Source organism: Nymphalis io, chromosome 5, assembly GCF_905147045.1.
Source record: "Nymphalis io chromosome 5, ilAglIoxx1.1, whole genome shotgun sequence".
NCBI classification, from domain to species: Eukaryota; Metazoa; Arthropoda; class Insecta; order Lepidoptera; family Nymphalidae; genus Nymphalis; species Nymphalis io.
Window position 1 is genome coordinate 8,165,865 of NC_065892.1, and position 16,200 is coordinate 8,182,064.

At 34.7% G+C, this 16,200-nt stretch overlaps 2 protein-coding genes across 2 annotated transcripts; one reads left to right on the top strand and one right to left on the bottom strand.

The window, feature by feature from the left end:
* The first annotated feature begins 3,394 nt into the window (after positions 1–3,394).
* Positions 3,395–14,038, top strand: LOC126768605 (phosphoribosylformylglycinamidine synthase). The gene is made up of 23 exons (XM_050486790.1): positions 3,395–3,826; positions 3,909–4,222; positions 4,297–4,433; positions 4,518–4,630; positions 4,699–4,952; positions 5,046–5,177; positions 5,316–5,444; positions 5,917–6,045; positions 6,143–6,217; positions 6,301–6,492; positions 6,816–6,989; positions 7,077–7,225; positions 7,476–7,679; positions 8,336–8,531; positions 9,103–9,232; positions 9,832–9,947; positions 10,062–10,330; positions 10,462–10,594; positions 10,809–10,910; positions 10,995–11,141; positions 11,349–11,565; positions 11,821–12,062; positions 13,639–14,038. Exons 1-23 carry the CDS (start codon positions 3,549–3,551, stop codon positions 13,818–13,820), a joined length of 4,014 nt encoding a protein of 1,337 aa, XP_050342747.1. The 5' UTR covers positions 3,395–3,548; the 3' UTR covers positions 13,821–14,038.
* Positions 14,039–14,063: 25 nt separating this feature from the next.
* Positions 14,064–15,565, bottom strand: LOC126768606 (fas-associated death domain protein-like). Its single transcript, XM_050486791.1, has 2 exons — positions 15,057–15,565; positions 14,064–14,689 (listed from the first exon to the last, which is right to left on the bottom strand). Exons 1-2 carry the CDS (start codon positions 15,355–15,357, stop codon positions 14,322–14,324), a joined length of 669 nt encoding a protein of 222 aa, XP_050342748.1. The 5' UTR covers positions 15,358–15,565; the 3' UTR covers positions 14,064–14,321.
* Between the last annotated feature and the right edge of the window lie 635 nt (positions 15,566–16,200).

Below are 16,200 nucleotides of genomic sequence, written 5' to 3' on the forward strand. Positions count from 1 at the left end.
CGCAAGATGCCTCTTCACGCCTCGTTTGAAGGAACCCGGGTTGTAAGAGGAGGGGAACACGTGAGCTGGTAAGGAATTCCATTTTTTGGTAGTGCGACAAAGAAAGGAGTTGCCAAATTTCTTTGTGCGCGATGGAATTGATGTCACAGTTAGGCGGTGACATCGAGAACCAGCTCGCGTGGACTTAAGAAGGAAGGGGGAAGCAGGAATTAGAGAAAATAATTCCTCAGAGCACTCGCCGTGATACAGTCGATAGAAAGCGCTCAGTGCTGCTATCTCGCGACGCAATTGTAAAGGTTCAAGGGTGTTTGTGACCTTTACGTCGCCAATAATGCGTACTGCACGTCGCTGCAACCGGTCCAAGGCCACCAGTAGGTACTTAGCGGAGCCATCCCAAAGGTGCGAGCAATATTCAACGCAAGACCGTACCTGTGTTTTGTATAACAGGCACAGTTGTTGTGGCGTGAAAAAACGCCGCTTCTTGTTCAGAACTCCGAGTTTCCGTGAAGCTGTTTTTATAATAGCCTCGATGTAATCCCTTGGACTAAGGTCGCAGCGAATGTCCATCCCCAGCATGGCGATTTTGCTTTGTATCATCAGCGGTGTGCCACAGAGGGAGGGGTGAGAGTAAAATGGTGACTTTTTCGCTGTGAGAGCGCATACCTGTGTTTTCTTGGCATTAAACTCAACAAGATTATCAGAACCCCATTTGGCGATGAGCTCTAACGTCCTATCGAGTTCAATGACAAGATTCTCCCGCCTCTCCTCAGTTTCCGCCCTCCCAGCCACTGCGCGTCCGTGGTATCCACCATGCACTGTACTATCATCTGCATAGCAATGTATGTTCCCAAGGGAGAGCATATCATTGATATGCAAAAGAAAGAGTGTGGGAGATAGCACAGATCCCTGGGGGACCCCAGCATTCACTACATAGAATTGTGAAGCGCAACCATCTACTAAAACACGAAGGCTACGCTTGTGTAGGAAGCTGGCAATCCAGGTGCATAGCTGAGCAGGCAGACCATATGCCGGTAGCTTGGAGAGAAGACTTCTGTGCCAGACCCTGTCGAAAGCCTTGGAGATATCGAGGCTGACAGCCAACGATTCTCCATGCTTGTCGATAGCTTCACCCCAGAGGTGTGTTACGTACGCTAGAAGATCACCTGTGGACCGTTTTGGTCGAAACCCGTACTGACGATCATTAATTAGACAGTGATCTTCTAGGTAATGGATCAGTTGGTTGTTTAGAATCCGTTCCATCACCTTACATCGATCAAGTTCGATCACTTAAAAAAATTGCATGGAACGCTTGCATACAGAGGGGTACAATAAAATTACAGTCTACTGTGTTTCAATGTCCAAATACGGACTTAACATTGTGTAAGCCTTTTTAAAAAATTGCGGTACAATTCAATGCAGAACATTTGATATAAATTGTACCTAAGGCTTTGTAGACGTTCAAATTTATTTGATTTGTTTTGACTTAAATTAACATAACAAGTGTTAACGTAGTTAAGAATAGGTATAATAGATAATAGATGGATAAATTATGTTTATGTAACTTTAGTTCAGCTGTATTCAACCTGCGGCCCGCCAGCCATTTGTGGTTGGCCGGTCGCCCACTTGATGTTACTTTATTTTCAACTATTTTTAATTTGTAAGATTTTTATGACTACCTAAATAATTTGAATTAAACAACTCGGGCAATTAAACATCGGGCGGTACTGGTGGTCAGCACAGATCGCACAACTGCGCGAGTCCTGTCTGCGCGTGCGCAGTACTCACTGCGCACCCGCACCTGAAGAAGAAGGCCAGCTACATTAGACCAGAAAACTGAAGCATACGAAGCGTTCCGAGAAGACAAGTTGGCGCTCCGTAAAAAAAAATCGACTTTCATACTAACTCGGTCAGCTGATCGGTCATTTTGTATGGAGTCAATTTTTTTTACAATTATTTTTTTTAACATTGACATAACATTTATATCGACATGTTAACATGGGAACATTTCAGCTTGATAGGGTGTTTATCAAACACCTTTTATTTAAAACAGTGAACAGAGATCCGGATGCTAATGGTGCAATTTAAAATGATGTCGGGTAACAATAAAGTTTCCCACATCTGTCGAATTTCACGCACAGACAGACAGAGTTTAATATCAATTGGGATACATTTGTCAGATTCGAGAAGCTTGATGCTTAGGCCAATATAATTAAACATTTTTGAGCTCTTTTTACGCGGTTTTACGTTATAACGCCCAGCGTCATAACACGGGCGAAGCCGCCGGCACCCCTAACACCGCTGCGCCCGCTTATACCGCACACCCTGCACTATAGGGATAGGTAGACGCCTCTGGTAACTTTAATACATTTACTAGTTTGCGCCCGCGGCGTTGTTCGCGTGTAAATGGGGGGAGGCAATTGTTAGATGATAGATGTTCTTTTCTGTACTCCTGGCAACGTGTATGCAAAATATCATGTTGGTCGACTGAGTAGTTAAAACGTGAACGTGTACAAATAAACAAACTCACTTTCGCATTAGACTCTGTCTATAATATACTTATGCCGCCGTGAACTTATTTCATATCAAGAATTAAATTTCTTTATCATTTCAAACTTTGCACACAATATGGTTTTGCGTATACCAGAAGAACATGCTTATTTTCTTTTCAAGTAGAAAAGCTCAAATAATAATGACTACTTGAAATATGAAAAAAATAAATGTAAATTATATATTATGTAGAAATAGAAAGCAATCATTACCTATGCAATATTTAGATAATAATTGGATTAGTAGGGTGACGCTTTATACAATATATATACTGATACTAGCTCTAATTAATGAGGTTGGTATTCATAAATTGATTTAAGTACTTATAAAAACTGTTAAGTTAAAAAAAATCACTAAGTAATAGGTACTCTGGAATACAATTTAAGTACATCTAAACTTATTCAATTATAAAATAAACGTATACTTACGTATTACTTTTGTCTTATTAATTAAAAGACAACTTACACAAAGTTACCTAAGTAGGTACGTTAAATGATTTTGTTATATAAAATTATAAATATAAATTATTGTATTCAGATTAAGCAAAAAGTACCTTCAGATTTCATATGTAATCTTTATTATTTTTATTATTTACATATACCTACCTTACTGTTAAGTACTGTAAAAATGCTAAAAAGTACAAATACAATATTATTAATTAACTATAAATAAAAGCAATTTAATAAACTTTACTATTTAAATTCCAATCCCTTATGCTAATATTTCTTTAGAGGGTGGATTTCTGTACAGTTAATTTCAAACAAATGCTGCTAAGTATAAATATTAAGTTTTAAAAACTTTACATTTTTGACATTTATTGCGTAAGCTAATGTTATTGAGAAGGAAACTTATTTTCGTCTAGCGTCAACAAGTGATAAAGCTTGATCTTTGACATTGATGCAAGATAGTCATTGATGAAATACCATTATTGGAGTTTTATTAACTCATGTCAGTGTATTAAATGAGCTAGACTAGTACTTTATAAAAGTATTGCAGTGAACATGTGTATATTAAGATTTTTTACACGTGAAGCCTTTAGTGCACACAAAACTAAGGAAATACTTGCTAAATTAAAACAAGTTGATGCAGATGTGATAGAACTGTCGACAGAAATCTGCTACCATGTGGAACTCGCTGAAGGAAGTGATTACCTTAACATTAACCAAATAAAAATATTACAGTGGCTCCTTAATTCTCCGCTCAAACCTCACGCATTAAAAAATGAATCTGTGTACAAATTTGTGGGTGACCACCAGATCATAATTGAGATTGGGCCAAGGTAAGTCGCCATAGATTTTAACTGATATTATATGACTATTATGGTTGCCTTTTAAAACTATTTTGGTTTTAAAATATTTCAGGTTTAATTTTTCAACAGCTGATTCCAGTAATTCGGTTCAGATTTGTAATAGTGTTGGTCTCCATGATGTTGTGCGCCTTGAAGTTTCCACTAGGTATCTTATTACGTTTAAACATTCCAAAAACGTTAGTAGAGAATTATTTGAAGAGTTGGCGGCACCTATTCATGATAGAATGACACAGTGTATATACACAACAGAAAATTTGCCTCGACAAAGCTTTAATGAAGGTTTGCCTAAGGATTTGGAGCCATGGTTTGTGGTGCCATTGCAGGCTGAAGGTATGGCAGCTATGAAGAAAGTTAATGACAAATTAGGTAAGCCCCCAAATAATTAAAAATATTAATTCATTAAGCCAATAATATCTTTATTAATGCTATTTTACTTTTAGGACTGGCTTTTGATGAGTGGGATATGGAGTTTTATATGGATTTGTTTGTTAATAAATTAAAGAGAGATCCTACTAGTGTTGAATTATTTGATTTAGCACAAAGTAATAGTGAACACTCTCGTCATTGGTTCTTCAAGGTATTAAAAAGCTTTGTTTATAAAAACTATAAATTATAATGAATGATAATATTCATATTTTTATAAACATATGTAAATTTTTAGGGCAAAATCATTTTAGATGGAAAAGAGATAAATGAATCTTTAATTGACATGGTTGCATCAACACAGGAAACATCAAACAATAATAATGTTATTAAATTTGGTGACAACAGCAGGTTAGCATTCAACTTAAAAAGATTTGATTTGTTTTTATATGAGAAATTAATACAAAAGATTATTGCAGTGCCATCAATGGTTTTGTACACACAAAACTTAAGCCTATGGATGTGAAAATTCCTTCACAAGTCATCAAGGATATAACTGAGTCTGACATAATATTTACTGCAGAAACTCATAACATGCCTACTGCAGTGGCACCATTTAGTGGAGCAACTACTGGAACAGGAGGGCGTATTAGGGATGTACAAGGAGTTGGTCGTGGTGGTCACACGGTTGCTGGAACTGCTGGATATAGTGTTGGCAATTTGTTAATTCCAGGTTAATATAATGAATCAAACTCAATTGTTAAAATTATAATTAGTACACAATACAACATAATAAAAGGTATACAATGGTTTTATCTTTGACCAGGTTATGATTTGCCATGGGAAGAAAAAGAATGGAAATATCCAAATAACTTTGCAAGTCCTTTACAAATTATCATTGATGCAAGTAATGGAGCTTCGGACTATGGGAACAAATTTGGTGAACCTGTAATTTGTGGTACATAAAATTTCTATATTTTGTAAAAATATGCTATTAATGTATATATAACTATTTATTTATATATTCAGTAGTTTAATTTTTCATCTCGGGCAATTAATATGGATGAAAAATATTCAAACATAATATTTCTTTCAGGATTTGTGCAATCATATGGTTTGAAAAATGGTGACAATGTGAGAGAAGAATTTGTCAAACCTATTATGTTCAGTGGAGGTATTGGTTATATGCCACATACAATGATTAAAAAAAATAAGCCCAGTGAAGGTACTAGTAGAAGATACTTTTATCATATAAAAGCTATTTTTTTATTTTATAGTTTAGCTTGCATTCATCCACAGGATTCATTCGTGTGTTATTTTGTATTGTTAATTTTTTTCTGATTATTTATAATTTCATAATTTATCTATATTTTTTTTGTATAGGTTATTTTAATTTAATTTTAAGGTTGGTGGCGCATTGGTGATGTAAGCGATGGTTAACATTTCTTACAAGGCCAATGTCTAAGGGCGTTTGGTGACCACTTACCATCAGGTGGCCCATATGCTCGTCCGCCTTCCTATTCTATGAAAAAAAAAAAAATTTGATGTTTTTCTGCATATAATTATAATTTTGTAAAAGGTTTGTGTATTCAATGTTGGTGTGCTTAAAAAAATAATAATATAATTCTTTTAATGTTTTTTCAAAAGTAAAGTCAAATAAGTTTATTTTAGTCATTTTCATTCCAATGTTATTTCAGGTATGTTACTTGTGAAAATTGGTGGCCCAGTCTACCGTATAGGTGTTGGTGGTGGAGCTGCTTCTTCAGTTGCCGTACAAGGTGGTGGTTCTAGGGACCATGCTCTTGATTTTGGCGCAGTCCAGAGAGGTAAATATAATTGTGGTGTTTTTTTCATAATCTATTGTTTTATTAACTATTGAAAAAAAATATAATAACCATTATTTACTACAATTTATAAAAACAGGTGATGCAGAAATGGGAAATCGTCTTAATAGAGTTGTTAGAGGATGTTTAGAGGCTGATGTAAATCCTATTGAATGTGAGTATTATTATATTTCTCTTTTCAATTGATTGTCTGTTCATAAACTAAGATTGAAGATAATAAACATTGTCTTTATGTAGCCATTCATGACCAAGGAGCCGGAGGTAATGGTAATGTACTAAAGGAATTGGTGGAACCTGAGGGTGCAGTGGTGTATACTAAAGAGTTTCAACTTGGAGACCCTACAATTACCACATTAGAGCTTTGGGGCGCCGAATACCAGGAAAATAATGCACTACTGTGTTCCAAAGAAAACAGGAATATTTTAGAAGGTAGTTTATACAAATATTATATGAAATATTCCTTATTTATTTCTCTTAGTGCTGAAAAATAGAATGCTAAATTTCAGATTCTAATCTAAGATTCTCTTCTTTTTAAGTCATAGCATAACCACAAATTTTAAATAGTTTCAAATTAAAACAAAAAATAGACAGCTCAATAATTATTGAAAAGGACATTGCATACAAACATTGACATAAAAAATATTGTTTGCTACACATACATTACACACAATCATGTGTAATTTTTAAAGTAATTAATTTGTAAAGTGAAAATGTAGTTTTAAAGTAATATGATTTATTTATAATGTTTTTAGAAATATGTCGCCGTGAAAGATGTCCAGTTTCATTTGTGGGAGAAGTTACTGGAGATGGTTATATGAGTCTAGTAGAGGACCACTACAATGAAATCTATTTAAACAGATCAAATAGACTTAAGCCTGATGTTAAGGGAAAGTTACCCTACGATTTGCATTTGGACGCTGTTTTAGGTAATTTTTTAAGTTTTTTATTATGGTATATGTATATATATTTTTATTGTATAATATGTAATGTACATTATTTACGTATTTTTTTAGGAAATATGCCAAGAAAAACTTTTGATTTGAGACAAGATAAAAGAACTAAAGTGCCCCTATCACTGCCTGAAGATATATCCATTGAAAAGGCTCTTAATCGTGTATTGAGACTTGTCAATGTCGCTAGCAAGAGATATTTAACAAATAAAGTAAGTTACAGAGTTTTTGAAGTTTATGCTTTAGGTCATAGCATAACCACAAATTTTACATACTAAGTTTGAAATTAAAACAAAAAATCACCTCAATAAAGATTGTAAATTTATTTAATTTAATATATTTAATTTATCTTACACCCATTTAAAACATTTATCCAACATTTCTCTCAACTAGCATACAAAAGCATCAAGAAGATGTTTTTGTATGCTAGTTGAGAGAACCATCAATATTTTTCAACGTCAGGTGGATCGCTGCGTCACAGGGCTGGTGGCTCAGCAGCAGTGTGTGGGACCTCTTCAAACACCGCTCGCAGACTGCGCAATCATCGCGCTAGGTTTCCACGACCTCGTGGGTTCCGCTACGTCCATTGGCACTCAAAACATCAAAGGTCTCTTGAACCCCGCGGCTGGAGCTAGGATGTCGCTGGGAGAGGCTCTTACTAATTTGGTTAGTCTTTTAGATAAGCGATGACCTTAATGTCTAGATAAGGGATTCCATAGGTGAATTTGATTACTGAAGGTGTTGCGGTAGTTTCTGTCGCTTACGTATAATCCTAAACTCTTCCTTATTTTGGAATAGCCTATGTAACTATGTGGCTATTTTTTTACAACCCCATGATTTTGAATTTATATTTCATTCATAATATAAGAAACAATCACAATAATAACAATATCCTGCGATATTATTTACACACGGCCATCTGATTCCAAATTAAGCAGAGCTTGTACTATGAAAACCAGACAACTGATATACTACATATACTACTTTTCTTTTGTAAATACATACTTTTATAGATAATTACATCCAGATTCAGTACAAACATGTTCACGCACTCAAATATCTGTCCTGGGTGGGAATCGAATCCACAACCTTCGGCGTGAAAGGCAAGTATCTACCACGCCAACCAGGTCAATTTTTCAGGTGGCTTATAAAAGCTCTTTTGGCGAAGGAGTCCTTGGTTTTGGCGAAGGAGTTGGTGGTTTGTAAATATTGCCTCTCTCACTTTTTGCTCTATTTCTATCCCTTTGGGCTATTGAAGTGAGATAGACGGGAGAGTGCACGCGTACTCCAATATCCTGTACACAGCTGTTGTCGTGTTCCAGGTGTTTGCCGGTATATCGGAGCTGGAGGACGTGAAGTGCTCCGGCAACTGGATGTGGGCGGGGAAGACGGGCGCGGAGGGCGCGTCGCTGGTGGTGGCGTGCGACGCGCTGTGCGCTGCCATGCGCCGCCTGGGCGTGGCCGTGGACGGCGGCAAGGACTCTCTGTCCATGTGCGCCGGTGTGCACGGCACCACGGGTGAGCAGCATGTCGAAATCATCATCAAAATATTATTCTATACTGCCTACTGGCTGCATGTTTCGTAGTGTTTGTGTGATTGTTAAAATGCGTCACGTGATCAAGCAATATGAATAATGAAAAATTAATCTTATTTGTTCGAGATAAGAGATTTAATAATTGTCTACGATTTCCTGATCGGCAACAAGGCGTTTTTAAATGTCTGCCATCCTTCTGCCGTAGATTGATACTAGTGCTTTTGATGTGTCTATCACATGCTTGAAGATATAAATAGAGCTTTGTTATTAGAAATAAGGAGACCGGCGCTAGGTACGCCACATCTGGATTTAATCAGGATAACGGAACTCATTTATCTGATAATTATTCATCTATGATGCTATATCCTTTGTGGGCTCAATCATTAAACTGAATTACCTACATGATGTACCTTTCAGACAGACCTTCACATTTGGACGATAATAACCATGTTATATTAGTGGAATAAAATAAAGACTGCAAAAAAATGGTTTTATTAAAAATTTAACAGTATAATGTAATTATTTTTTTATGAAATAATTAATTATTTTTATAGTTCGTTCACCGGGAACGCTAGTTGTGTCCACGTACGCGCCGTGCCCTGACATTACAGTGAAAGTGGAACCCGTTTTGTTGAAAGAAGGTTCTGCCCTTATACATGTACCGGTGTCTGCTGGGAAATATAGGTAACTTGACATAGAGATAAACTTCATATGAAATACATTATTGTTTATTATAATAATTAGTTTGTATAAATATGTCGATAACCTTACTTTTAATGTAAGATAACATTTTAATGGTAAGAAGATTATTTGTTGATTTAATTTAAGTACTCTAAAAACTCGACTTTGAAATATCTTACTAATAATTCTGTAGGTTATATATAAAATAAAGCGTTAGTTTAAGACAATAGATATAACGTGTGCCAAAAGTAAAAAAAAACATTTATTTAATTTATTTTTAATTTATGATTGATAAAACAAAAATGTTTTAATTTGCTGCAATGGATGAGGCTATATTAAAAAAAAACTTTTTGCTTTGACATTTTTACATGTTTGGCAATTTATCATTTTAAGCCGTACCATTGGAGAATAAAGAAGTAACAAAGTATGAAAATGTTAACATATTAATTGAAATTACTACGATTGTAATTTAATTTTTAGTATGTAAATTAATATTGTTTTAAATCAAAATAACTTTAGAATGAATGCATGCTTTGTATCTTGTAATTTCTTAACTATTATGTTTCGAAAGTGTTTTTAAGTTTCATACATTTCTTATACAGACTTGGAGGCTCAGCTTTGGCTCAATGCTACAAACAGCTTGGTGAAAACCCACCGGATTTAGAAAATCCTGAAATACTAAAAGCTCTATTCAAGGTCACGCAAAAATTGCTCAAAGGTAAAGAATTAAAAAAAACTTTATTTCGATTAATATTTACTCAATTGTTTATACATACTGATATATGTTAGTTTAGTTTAGTAATTAATTGTTATGTTTTTTTTTTTTTTCTAGAAAAAATATTGATTTCTGGCCACGACATTAGTGAAGGAGGTTTTATTACGACGGTGCTAGAAATGGGTATAGGCGGTGTCCGAGGAATGGAAATAGATTTACTGGTTGAAAACAATGTATCTGCAATTGAAGGTCTATTCAATGAAGAACTTGGAATTGTCATTGAAGTAGCACAGAACCACGTGGGTTACGTTTTAACAGAATACAAAAAGAAAGGTGTATACTCCAAAGTGATTGGTAAAACTGGAAAGTATGGAATGGACTCTAAGGTAAGCTTTACTTTATTTGTAAAAGTAATTTTGGTTTTCTGTTTGACATTAACAACCGATTTGGCTAGTATTTTGTTTAAATATAAAAAAAAATATAGTATCGTTTGTGTTAATAAATGTTTTTTTTACAGGTTAATGTGAAAGTTAATGGTAATGTAGTATTGGATACAAAATTAATAGATGTATACAGAATGTGGGAAGAAACTAGCTATCAACTAGAGTGCTTACAGGCTAACTCTAGCTGCATCCAACAGGAATGGAATGGTAAGGTCTTGTCTCAACAAAATATTTATTTCAGTTATAGTTTTACCCAATCTGTACTTAAAGGCAATTTATATCATATTTCTGCGTTCATTTCCTGATTAATAAATTTAATCCAAACCTTCTCAAAAGGAGAGGAGGTTTTAGCCAAAAGGTCATTACAGGATAGTTTTTTTTTATATTTATGTTATTATTCATATAAACTTTTTTCCCATAGGGCTCGCTACTCGTAAAGGTGTAAAATATAATGTCTCATTCGACCCTTCCGCGGCTTTGATAAAGACGAGGTCCGTGAAAGTAGCAGTGTTACGGGAAGAAGGTAAAGCAAGTTCCATAAAATTTAATTGATAATATTTGTACTATTATTACTTGTATTATTAATAATTAATTTATATTAAATTAGGTATAAATGGCGATCGTGAAATGATTGCCTCCCTGATGATGGCCAATTTCGACGTGTTTGATGTAACAATGAGTGATTTGCAAGCCAAGAAAATTACTTTAGATGCTTTCCAGGGATTAGTTTTTCCTGGAGGCTTTAGCTATGCCGGTAATATTTTAAACATAATTCACAAAACTGAAAATTAATATTCATACAAGTGTTTAACTAAAAGTTTATATTTGTTTGTTCTAAAATATTATGAATGTTATATATTTTGTAAATAAATTGATTTAAGAATTGGAAATCAAAGAATTATGAACATGTTAACGCAAGATAATTATCTAAGTAACTCTATTATATTTATTTCATCATCAGATACACTGGGATCGGCGAAGGGCTGGGCTGCTGGTATTCTTTTCTCAGAATCTCTGAGTTCACAGTTTGCAAACTTCAAAAGCAGAAGCAATACTTTTTCACTTGGAGTATGTAACGGTTGCCAGCTAATGGCGCTTCTGGGGTGGATAGATACCGATGACAGTAAAAATCCAGGCAACACAACTCAGATATTCCTTGATCACAACTTGTCCGAAAGGTTTATATAACTTTTGATTTTTTTGTTAAACACAGAAATAACTATCTTACAAGGCTGCAATCTATTACCATTTTGCTTAAATTAATTTCAATTTTTATATCAAGAAAATACTGCTATTTTATTTTATATTTAGTGTAATTGTATCATTTTTGAAATTTTAAAATATAGTGTTAAATTAATTAATTTCGTATATACATTTTAAAGTTGTATTGTTCAACGAGGTATTATTTAAGTTTACCTCTATATCATTCATAGGTTCGAATGCCGTTGGAGCGCCGTAAAGATCAACGAAAGAGTATCCAACGAAGACGTTTGGTTCCGTGGTATGGGCGGCAGCGTTCTCGGAGTGTGGGTCGCGCACGGGGAGGGACGGTTCACGGTGCCCGATCAGCAGACGCTTGACAAGCTAAAAGTTAATGACCAAGTAGCCGTGCAATATGTGGATGACAACGGGTCTCCTACTGAGATTTACCCTATGAATCCTAATGGAAGCCCTGGTATGTAAATGCTTAGTTTGCTTGTAAGAATAACTTTATTTAGTAAGAAAAAATTAAAACAGAATCATTTTCTTCATCTATTTTGGTAAGTTTTAATAGAAAAATACACTTGTCAGTGTTATATTGTTATTATATATTATTTATATGGAGCTCTGACAATCTTGTTGAGTTTAATGCCAAGAAAACACGCGTATGCGCTCTCACGGCGAAAAAGTCAACATTTTCCCCTCTTCCCTCCCTCTGTGGTACTCCGCTGGTGATGCAAAGCAAAATCGCCATGCTGGGGATTGACGTGCGCTGCGACCTTAGTCCAAGGGATTACATCGAGGCTGTTATAAAAACAGCTTCACGGAAACTCGGAGTTCTGAACAAGGTGCGGCGTTTTTTCACGCCACAACAACTGTGCCTGTTGTACAAAACACAGGTACGGTCTTGCGTGGAATATTCCTCGCACCTTTGGGATGGCTCCGCTAAGTACCTACTTGAGGCCTTGGACCGGTTGCAGCGACGTGCCGTACGCATTATTGGCGACGTAAAGGTCACAAACACCCTTGAACCTTTACAATTGCGTCGTGAGATAGCAGCACTGAGCGCTTTCTATCGACTGTATCACGGCGAGTGCTCTGAGGAATTATTCTCTCTAATTCCTGCTTCCCCCTTCCTTCTTCAAAGTCCACGCGAGCTAGTTCTCGATGTCACCGGCTGTGAACTGTGACATCAATTCCATCGCAAAACAAAGAAATTTGGCAACTCCCTTCTTTGTCGCACTTCCAAAAAATGGAATTCCTTACCAGCTCACGTGTTCCCCTCCTCTTACAACCCGGGTTCCTTCAAACGAGGCGTGAAGAGGCATCTTGCGGGCCGGCAAGGCGAAGGCGGCTAGTGCAGAACGTTTTTCCCGTCTGTACTGGCCGTCGTCGCGTATGGACTCGACTACCACTTACCATCAGGTGGAGTTGAGTCATTTGCCCTCCCGGCGAATACAAAAAATAAAATAAAAAAATTATTGGTCTTTAAATCCCATTTAAATAGATCAATATACTATTAACGTATTAATCATCACTGAATAAAACTGACATAGACCTTGCATGAGCAAGGGCCTCAGGGCTGCGTTCATACGCAGCCCTGAGGCCGACTGTCAATACTTATGAAAGATTGAGATGAGATCATAGACAATTTTTAGTACTTTTTATATATTCCTAACAGTCAGTATAATGTATTGTTAAAATTGATTTACTAGATTGGTTTACTATTAATTGTGTAACTATTACTTTAAAATTGTAAGGACCAAGATTTATAATAAATCTATAAGGTTTGTAATCAGCTTAGCAAAACCTTAAAATCAATTGCGATTGTATATAATTGTTTTATGTTATGTGTGTTTATAATTTAACTTGTTATATAAAATTTGCATAATGTATGCAACGTTCATAATTTTTCGACGGTTTACAATCAGGCTAAATTTATTATAAACTCCTCACTGGTAACATAATCAGCAGTTACAGGTAAAACTATTAAATAGCATTTATAAAAAGGTGTGTATAAAAAAACAAAAATTGACTTTTTATATCAACAGATGGATTAGCGGGCGTGAGGTCTCCGGACGGACGCCACCTTGCTATGATGCCACACCCTGAACGCTGCGTCCTGCGGTGGCAATGCGCTTCACCACCGCCACCCACCTCCGACGCCTTCAGCCAAGCCTCACCTTGGCTACGACTCTTCCAGAATGCATATACTTGGGCATCTCAACACTAAACTCAAGAGTAGATTATTATTTGAATATTTCATTCCTTTAAATTGCATTTAGTTTTCTTAGAAGAACATGCCAATATAGAAATATTTTAGTATAGAAACATTCCATTCATAAAATCGTAAGTCTCATATACAAAATTGTGATTGAAATTTATACTCTTATAAAAAAGTGCCTTTTTTATTTACATGTTACCTCCAAAAATTGCCTCTTGAATTTGATCTTGGACCCGTTGAACTATATATATTTTACTGTTTTTGATTAGATTATAAGAAAAATTTTATTAAACATTTTAAAAAAAAAACATTAAAAACTATTTTTTAATAAAATATCTTTACATTTAATTATTATTTTTCTTTATAAATATGTATATATGATATGCCTATTTTATTCAGTTCTGTTTTATTAACAAATATCTATGATTTAAAGTGCAAAGCATAAGTAATAACATTTTTTGGCAATGCTCTTGTGTGTGTATTTTAGTAAGCTTAAATTAAATAAAACTATTATAAATTCATAGACATAATTTCTTGAATGGACTTACTGAGGTCCTTTCTACGGGATTTCTCTAATGCTTCACATAAAACAAAAAACCATCTCTGTTTATCTGCTCTAGCCTCAAATATTTTTATCAATTCTGAAGCCTTGGTTGGCAAATCATTACAATTGGTATCAATTTCATCTATTTTACATTCTCGAATTTTGAGATTTCTTCCCAAATCACGCCAAAAGCTTCCAATTTCTTCTATGATTCTTTGTCTAATTGTATCCATTTTCTTTGGACTAATTTCACCAAAGGAATTATTACATAGGCACTTTTCTTCATTTTTTGTAATTGGTTGCTTGATTGACGCAATTGGTATATTCTCAATAACTAAAATGTAAATCAAGAATCAAAATCAAGCTACTATTTAAATATACATAAATGAAATTTGTGGTATGGTCTAGTGGTTAGAACGTGTGAATCACAACTAATGATGGTGGGTTCAAACCCGGGCCACTAAATTTTCATATGTTTAATTTGTGTTTATAATTCAAAAAAGGAAAATATTGTGAGGAAACCTGCATGCGTCTAATTTCACTGTAATTCTGCCACATGTGTATTCCATCAACCTGCATTGGAGCAGTAGTGAGCTCCAAACCTTTTCCTTAAAAAAGGAGAGGATGCCTTAGCCCGGCCGTGGGACATGCAGAGGCTGTTACTACCATTAATCAAACGAGAATATGAAAATAAAACTTACCATATTGATTTACGTATCCTTTGGAAATATGACTAACTTCATAGTCACATATTCTCTTTAAAAGTTCGTCATTGTTAATTCTACGAGCTATTTCTTTTAAGGGTCCGACGTCATCTTCCGAAAGGACATTCCTTATTTCTAAAATATTTAGTAATTGGCCTATTGTATTTATTTGTTCGAATCTTCTATCAGAATCAATATCATCTTTGTAGAATTCTTTCAATTTATTAAGTAAATAAGTGTGATTATCACATTTACTTACATCAACCACAATTTGTTGCTTTAGTTCCGATAAAGTCATTTTTTATTTAAAGACGAGGAAAGGAAATATTCTAAATAAAACTATAAACTGTAATTATGTATTGACAATTATCAGCATTTCCTGCTAATTTACGACTTTGTCACTTTACGTCGGTCGTCGCCGTCGTCGTCTAGACTAGACGTCTAACGTATGTCGACTACAGTGATGCCAACTTTATGTTTTAGGGGATATATACCATTCACTACGAAAAATTGAGTTTTGCTGAAAAGTGCAGAAAAAAATAGTATGCAATAAAATTTATTAGCTTATAAAATTATTAGCTTATAAATGTTTACCGTAGTAAACAATTATGACTGAAAAAGTAAATTCAGGTTAAAAAAAATTAAGTTCGGGGCTGAAGAATGGAAAAAGGTTTGCAATCACGCGATCAAATGTGAAAATGAATATTGCACAATTCAACACGATTTAGACAATGACACTGATAGACTTGTAATAAATACAGCTGATAGTGGCAATTATATTGACCTCATTGCGAGCACACATAGTGAAATGGTAGAAGTAGAATTAATTAAGAATTTAAATGATTAAAACTTTTTATTATAATGTGCCATTTTAAAAATCGGTATAATGGTTTTTGTTATATATAGTACATCTGTAATTTAAAAAAAATACATCAACATGTTACAAAAATGATCTTTTTATTTTATTTTTCCATAATCTAGACATAGAAATAATTGGTATATTTTATTCAATTACACAGAAACTCCTGTTTTAACAACTCCTAGTAGATACCGGGCTGTTAATGTTTTGTGCGACAGAGATAATGCTCTACGAAGCCGAAATTTGTCGATTGTCTGTTTTCAATGGTCGAAGTGCAATATT